Source organism: Aquarana catesbeiana, linkage group LG06 (genome assembly GCF_042186555.1).
Source record: "Aquarana catesbeiana isolate 2022-GZ linkage group LG06, ASM4218655v1, whole genome shotgun sequence".
Classification (NCBI taxonomy): domain Eukaryota; kingdom Metazoa; phylum Chordata; class Amphibia; order Anura; family Ranidae; genus Aquarana; species Aquarana catesbeiana.
In genome coordinates, this window is record NC_133329.1 from 73,705,023 (window position 1) to 73,713,715 (window position 8,693).

The following is an 8,693-nucleotide window of genomic DNA, read 5'->3' on the forward strand; positions in this document are numbered from 1 at the left end:
GATATTTTTAATTTAGGCTTGCAGTGTGGCATTGAAATGGCCGCGGCGGTGGGGGTGGGCCGGTCCTGATACTCAAGACCAGCTGGTGAGGACTGGTTATTGATATTATATATGTGGATGGCTGCTCGAGTTCTGATAACTGAGCAGATAATAAACTGCTATTGGTTGATCGATGATGTTATTGTTTGTTAATAAAAGAGTGATAAATATATATGTGTTTAAACCAATAAAGGTGCCTCGGCCAATTTTTTGCCATATTCAATGTTTGGTGTTTTATTAGGATGGTTTAATGGGGTAAGTTATGTATTTGTGTGGTGTGGCCTACAGTCTCATGAAAAGGGGGCACAATATGTGCCCACTTGTTAGAGAGTGTGGCCATCCCACACCTGGGTTAGTTATTTAGTAAAGTTAAATAAGCTGTAGGGCATAGGTGAAAGGATACTGCCCCTTTAAGGTTACCAGAAGCAGGTTGCTGGCAGGATCCAATAAGAAATCTAGGAAGGTTCTGAAAATCCAGGGAGGCTATATAAGGAGGATATTCAGGGGATTTCCCCCTCTTCCGGTAACCAGAGAAGAAGACAGGAGCCCCCTCCCGCCTGCCCTAGTCGCGAGCACTTTTATGTGGTCGGGTCACCCTGGAAGTCAGGGGGACTGGTTATTGATATTTTATATGTGGATGGCTGCTCGAGTTCTGATAACTGAGCAGATAATATACTGATATTGCTTGATGGATGATGTTGTTGTTTGTTAATAAAAGAGTGATAAATATATATGTGTTTAAACCAATAAAGGTGCCGCGGCCAATTTGTTGCCATATTCAATGTTTGGTGTTTTATTAGGATGGTTTAATGGGGTAAGTTATGTATTCAGGTGGTGTGGCCTACAGTCTCATCACAAATCAAGCTAATGGATTACTCCCAACCAGCACAGTCTGCGGATGGTGAAACATTTGATCTTACAAGTGTGTTCACATTGCCCCCATCTCTCTGCTTTCCTGTCTATGTCACCTGGGAGCATCAATCAGTAAAAGAACCTCCGAGTATTATACTGAATCCATCAGGTAATAATTGAGTACAGCATAAGATGATGTTTGTACAAAAGTACATTCTAGTTAATAATACACAGGTGACACAGGTACACAGGTGATATAGTGATATTATATAATTGACTTCCATCTTCCATTGAAGAGACCTGTGGGAAAACTTTCCAATAATCAGCAGCTGCAGCCAAACAGGTGTAGTCACTGATCAATAGACATGTGCACACTGAAATATTTTGTTTCGGAATTTCGTCCGAAAAATACATTTATTTAGTTACTCCCGAAATTCGTTTTTATCTATTTCGTTTTTCGTTAAAAATTGCATTCGTCCAAAAATCCAAATTAGGGTCGAATCTGTCATTGAAGGCTTATGGTGTCTGTCGAATGTTCAAAGAAGATTCGACCGAGCAGCTAAACTGTACGACGCTGTATAGTTTACCTGCTGTGTCGAATCTTCTTAGAACTTTCAACAGACACCATAAGCCAAAGTACGTGTGTGCTTAGTTCTAGCTATTTTACTGCTCCTCCTCTTTGGTTACAATCAGCCAATAACATTCATCATTATCATTATTTTTATATATCTTTTCTCCCCTACGTCGAATCTTTCTCCCCTACGTTGAATCTTTCTCCCCTACGTTGAATATTTTCTCTCTATGTAGAATAATCTTGGACTAATAGAGTTAAGGTTAGGCACATTCAACCACAGGTTTGATGGACACAGATTGTTATTGTCAGCATCATGTCGAATCTCCTATCTATATCGAACTGTTGTAGCAACAAAAACGAAAATAAAGCATTTGTTTATGTCGGATCTTTCGTTTTTCGGATTCTGCACTTTCGTTATCGTTTGTTAAAACGATAACGAAAATACCTGAAATTCGGACAAAAATGCATTCGGACGGAAACGAATGCACATGTCTACTGATCAATTCATTCTGACATTGATAGGTCCCACTGTCAGAATACAATATCCCAGCAGGGGATATTCCTCTATTCACCTCATCTGTGTGCATGAAGGGATCTGTTCTTTTTTCATTCAGCTACTAGGCTGCTAATTGGCCAGATTTAGTAGCAGAATTATGGGAAAGATCTTAAAATTACAAATCTATTCACATGAGCAAACACAGCATTAGCACAGCGTGTGTCTGTGTCAGAGGGCGGTATTGTCATAGCGTGTCACTGTGTCAGAGGACAGTATTGTCATAGCGTGTCACTGTGTCAGAGGGGGGTATTGTCATAGCGTGTCACTGTGCCAGAGGGCGGTATTGTCATAGTGTGAAAGATGATATATGTGGTATAACACTCTTTACATCAGCCACTATTTTAGATATTAAAAGAATGAAAAAGTGCACCAATCGTGTATTCTCTGCACTGCTGTCCATCTTTATTCCTATTTTAGCAACACAACTGTACAAGTACAACAATATGGTTTAACATGAGTGGTACATAAAAGTAGAATATACAAAGATGGGTAATTAATGAATAAAATATAGTGAAGACATTGTATAAAGATGTAAGGGACATATAAAACAAAGCTGATATGGAAGGATGGGTGATATTATTTAATCATTAGAGTGTAGGTGATACATTATCATGAAAACCAACAATATATAGGAATGAGTTTTAGAATGGAGTGAAGAATTATAAGCGTTGAGGGTTTGATAAGGGCCAGAACTTCCATTTTTCGTTATAAATATGCATAGTGTCAAATAGGATATGATGGATTCTTTCGGAAAGTCTAAGTGATTCCATTCTAGATTCCACCTGGGGCCATGGTAGGTTTTGTGATTTCCAATTGAGAGCTATCATCCATTGTATTGAACTGATTAGAGAGTGGATTAATCCATTGCAGGGAGTTGGAACATCTGGAACTGTAGCGTATAATAAGCATATTTGGGGGGATAGGGAAATTTTTTTCTTAAGAGGATTTTCTAGTATATTGATTAACTTATCCCATATTGGTTTCAAGAATTCACAGCTCCAAAAGATGTGCATATAACTGCCCTCCAAAGGACAACCTCTGAAACAGTTTGGGGAGGTTGAGGGGTAGAAGGAATGTAACCTAGATGGAGTCAAGTACCACCTGATGTGAAGTTTTAATGGAGATTCTCTAAATGCAGCAGCGCAATTACTTTTGCGGAGGTTTTTAATCATCTTGGTCCACGAGTCCGTTGAGAATGAGCTACCAATCTCTGCTTCCCATCTAATCATGGGGCCTGTTTTTTCGGGTTGGAGAAAGTTATTGAGATTACTATATAGGAAGGATATTAGTCTCTTGTCTCTAGGTGAAGAGATACAGATGTGTTTGAATAAAGTACTAGGGGGATTGACAGATAGTAAATAGTATGTAGAGTAGAACTCGCGGACCAAGGTGTAATGGTAATACTCCGAAGGGGGGAAATTGTATCTGGATTGTAATGAGGCAAAAGATGGAAATCCAGAGCTGAGTGTGATAGACTTTAAGGTGGTAAGATTGTTTTTGATCCAGTTGTGAAAGGGTGTGTGATCAAGGAAAGCGAGCGGAAATCTGGGGTCTCCCAAGAATGAGGCCAATGGGGGAGTTGCAGAGAGGAGTTTAAAGTTATCTTTGATTTTATTCCAAAGAAGTATAAGATGGGCGATTAAAGTGTTTTTTTTATTAAGAATATGGTGTAATTTTGTGTTGGACCACAAAATTCCTCTGATGTTCAATGGATGAATAGAGGTGGATTCAAAGGTCAACCAGGGGATGTTTACATTAGGGGAAGACCACTGAGCCATTTGTACTAGTTTGGTTGCCAAGAAATAAAGCCAAAGGTTGGGGAGTCCCAGCCCACCTCTATCTTGTGGTCTATGCATGAGATTGTAACTACACCTGGGTTTTTTGTTGTTCCAGATAAATTTATTAATTTCACGTTGTATAGATTCCAGTTTGGTTTTGGGTACATTAATGGGAAGTGCTCTAAAATAGTATAATAGTTTTGGAAGGATTGTCATTTTAAAAGCACAAATCCTTCCGAGAAAGGAAATAGTAGAAAAGATGTTAAACATGGGGGATGTCATCTTTGTCAATGTCGGAAGACTTCAATATGTCAACACACATCATCTGTTTGTATCTCTGAATACAGTATGTTAGGACATGATCTCTCCTACACACCCTATCAAGCTGTCCATCAAAGTTCCCAAATCACAAGGTTGTGGGTGCTGGTCAGTGATTCTAGCTCTGTCCAATGTGTGTAACAGACTGGGCTAATCCAACACACATTACAAGTGGAGATGTTTAGTTACAAGCACTTAGTGTATTTGTGTGTATTTGAAGGACTAAGGATCAAGCAAAACTAAAGTGGAACTTTAGTCAAAAAGTTAAGTCCTGTTAGATCTTTTCAGGCTAGCCCCTTTTGCAGATATAGCTACATAAAACATTAAAAATAAATGCCTATACTTTCTGAATATCCAGTAATACACTGTCCTACCCTGCTCTGGACATGCTCAGTTGCTCTCTATTTTTTGGCACTGTCAAAAATGTAGAGGCAGACCTGCTGACTGCCTAAAAATGTACTCCTGCTCAGGGGCTCTGGGCTTCAGCAACATGTCAACCTACAGAAACAAGAAACAGGAACAATGCTGGAGGCAATTTACAGCGCACACTCATTTTGGTGGCATAATTATCCACTTCCAGACCAGTTCTTTTTGTGACACTTTTTAACAATCAGTATTTTTTGCTAGAATATGATTTAGAACCCTGAAACATTATATGTATTTTTTTAAAGCACAGGCCCTAGAGAATAAATTGGTGGGTTTTGAAATTTTTTATGTCGCACGGTATTTGCGCAGTGGTTTGTCAAATGCAATATTTTTTGAATTTTCATGAAAAAAAAGCACATAACCCAATTTTTTTTCTAAACTATAAAAAACAATGTTACGCCGAGTAAATAGATAGCAAACATGCCACGCTTTAAAATTGCGCATGTCAGTGCAATGATGACTAACACCGTAAATTTTAATATCCATAGGTGATGCTTCAAAAGCCTTTACAGGTTACCATTTTAGATTTACAGAGGAGATCTGGTGCTAGAATTACTGCTCATGATCTGACCTTCACTGTGATACCTCACATGTGTGGGGCAGTTGATGTTTGCGTGTGTGCAGGACCTTTGTGCATGAGCACGGGGGGGACGGGGGTAGTTTACTTTTTTTTTTTTATTACAATAATTTTTTTATTTTTACACTGTTGCTTTTATTTTTTATTTTATCACTTTTATTGCTGTCACAAGGAATCTAAACATCCTTGTGATAGTAATAGGCATGTGACAGGTACTCTTTATGGAGAGATCTGGTGTCTATAAGACCCCAAATCCCTCCTCTGCCCTTAAAAGCATTCAAAACACCAGGATCTGTGTTTTCAAATAGAAAAAAAATTTAAATGGTGCCGTTGACATCCAGGTTAACCAGAAGGGATGTCAGGTCATCGCTTCTGGGTTACAATAGCCAAGAGACGATCAAAGCCGATCCGGGGAGATGGAAGAGCCAGAGAAAGCCACGGAAGACGGCGGAGGTGATTATTGTTCAAGAATGCATGTTCCTTGCTAAAGAGAATTATTTTTTATCAATTTGTTATGGGTAAAGTTCTGCATTAAGGATTAAAAATTCATAGCGGTATGCACTCACCAGCATTACTATTTCCACCATTCTGAGCGGTTACCAGAAGGACAAACTGATATCTAAATAGTCTCTCTGAGCCCTCTGCTAAGTGTGAAAAAGTTCAGAATCCTTAAAGAACAATATACATTTTCATAATACATCCTTTGTAAAATACATTATAACATGTGCTTGTATAAATTATAATATATTGCTTGTTTGGATTAATTATTTTGGATTACTCCGTAGATCTTCCTTGGCATCCACACATTGAAGAGCTAAATTCATCTGACCTCAAACTCAACACTGAGTCCAAAATACAAGTGAAAATCTCTGGAAATTTACCTGAGGCTCTGACTGTGGAATGGTATAAGAAGGAGATGGGGACAGACAGATTTCTTGCTGTTGATAACAATAAATACAAGAGTGAAATCAGTGAACACCAGAGACAGTCAGATAACACCTACAGCTGTACAGCCAGTCTGCTCTTCACCCCAACACTGCCAGAAGATCAGGGGTCAGAGTTCATCTGCAGAGTGCAGCATCCAAGTCTGGAGCAGGACATACAGAGAAGAATAGGACCAATACAAATTATGGGTGAGTTATCCACACTGATAACCAACAGCTCTTAGAATATTATAATGGTGGAAGAGAAAAATTCACACAGAATTCAGAAAGCATTTCCAGCGACAACAGAATCGATTCTTAGCCTGCAGCTGTAATCTTTTAAGTGAATTGGCTACCTGAATCCTGGGAATTGTCCAGAACTGTAACAATGTATGTTTGATTACACATACAATACATTTGGACTTAAAGCTGAAATTGATATGGCAAATTTTACATAGATCTATTGGTCCAGCTTGGACCAAGGTAAGTATGTACAGTATACTATACCATAGCTGTGGGGTCCCCATGAAAGATGGAAATCTCTGTAGTAGGCTCTGCTTCCACACTGATCTCCATTAGCTTTTGGGTCTCATAGTGGCTTCCCTGCTGCTTACTGAACACAGGAGGTCATTAGCTTGTCACAGGAGCCATTCAGAGAACACTTTGCATTTTTTCAATGGATGTAAAGTGTTCTCCGATTGGAAAAGGTGGAGTTTGTGACATCACCTCCCCACCTCTCCACCTTGTCCAATCAGGGAACGCTTTGCATTCTTTTAGAAATTTATGCCTGAATGATGTCAGTGCTGAGCAAGCGACCTCCTGTGTGCACAATGCAGCTGTAGTAGTAACATTGTCTACCACAGTGATTTCCAGCTTCCACGGTGATCCCACAGGGGCGGCACAGTGGTGTAGTGGGTAGTACTCTCACCTAGCAGTAAAAAGGGTCGCTGGTTCGAATCCCAACCACAACACTACCTGCCTGGAGTTTGCATGTTCTCCCTGTGCCTGCGTGGGTTTCCTCCGAGTACTCCAGTTTCCTCCCACACTCCAAAGACATGCTGGTAGGTTAATTGGCTTCTGTCCAAAATTGGCTCTAGTAAATGAATGTGAGTTGGGACCTTGGATTGTGGGCTTTTTGAGGGTAGGGACCGATGTGAGTGTGCGATGTATGTGAGCGCTGCATAAATTGATGGCGCTATATGGGTACCTTAAATAATAATATAATAGATGAGCATCTTAATGAGACACAATGTACAGGGATAGGGACAATTGTAGACACGCACCCACACTCACTCAGGTTGAACTGGATGGGCTGGTGTTTTTATTCAACCTTGCTAACTATGTAACTATGAATACCTACATTGGTCCAAATTGCCACACCTGGAATTCTAATTCTAAGAAACTTTAAAGCCAAACCTTTTCCTTTTTAGTTCTGGGTGGGGAACAGTTAAAGTCCCAGCCAGGTTTTTTTGCTGTACCATTGGGAAGATTTTCCTTTACTTACTCTTCTAGAGACTCAACCAGAAGTGATAGGAAATCCCTCCAAAGTGAAGCCAAATCCCCTCTTAAAGTGATTGTAAAGGTTTGTTTTAGAAAAAAAAATAACAAACATGTTATACTTTCCTCCTCTGGTAAGGGTTTTGCACAGAGTGGCCGTGATCCTCCTTTTCTGGGGGATTAGGTAGGTTCTCTTATTATATCGCTTTGGAAAATCTAAAGTTGATTGTACAAAGATTGTATGGCCAGCTTGTAACATGTATGGCGACCCTTAGACAGCTGTCACCAGAACAAGTGTCTCCTTTAGAAGACTTTACTTCTGTATCTGTTTCAGTGAGAACTATACAATGTTGGGTTTCCCATTACTTCCTGTACCACAGACAATGGTCACCAGGACAAACAGGGAAAGAGACAACTACAAAGAATCAAATGCCTGAGGTTCTAACCCTTCACTGGCTTATCCAAAACTAAAAGAAAAATAAATGAGTTTGGGCTTCAGACACTATTGTATTACACACTGCAGTTGTCTATGTGATACTGGAAATTGGTAATCTTTCTTGTATTTATGTGTAGTGGCTCCGCAGATGATAGAGCCGGTGAGATTCTCCCTCAGTGATTCAGGAGAGGTGAAATGTTCGCTGACTCTGAAGAGATTCTACCCTCCGGACATAAAGATCAGATGGAGCGCAGGAGAATCACAAACCAAGCTAATGGATTATTACCGACCAGCACAGTCTGAGGATGGTGAAACATTTGATGTTACCAGTGTGTGCACATTGCCCCGACCTCTCTGCTTTCCTGTCTATGTCACCTGGGAGCATGAATCAGTAAAAGAACCCCTGAGTATTATACTGAATCCATCAGGTAATAATTGAGTCCAGCATAAGATGGTGTTTGTACAAAAGTACATTCTAGTTAATATTACACAGGAGATATTATATAATTGACTTCCATTGAAGGGACACGTGGGAAAACTTTCCAATAATCAGCAGCTGCAGCCAAACAAGTGCAGTCACTGATCAATACATTCTGACATTGGTAGGTGCTGCTGTCAGAATACAATATCCCAGCAGGGGAAATTCCTCCATTCACCTCGTCTGTGTGCATGAAGGGATCTGTTCTTTTTTTTTTTTTCATTCATCTACTAGGCTGA

At 39.8% G+C, this 8,693-nt stretch overlaps 1 protein-coding gene across 1 annotated transcript; it reads left to right on the top strand.

The window, feature by feature from the left end:
- The first annotated feature begins 906 nt into the window (after positions 1–906).
- Positions 907–8,415, top strand: LOC141147993 (uncharacterized). Its single transcript, XM_073635149.1, has 3 exons — positions 907–1,060; positions 5,906–6,253; positions 8,114–8,415. The coding sequence occupies exons 1-3, from the start codon at positions 907–909 to the stop codon at positions 8,413–8,415; spliced, it is 804 nt and encodes a 267-aa protein (XP_073491250.1).
- The last annotated feature ends 278 nt before the right edge of the window (positions 8,416–8,693 follow it).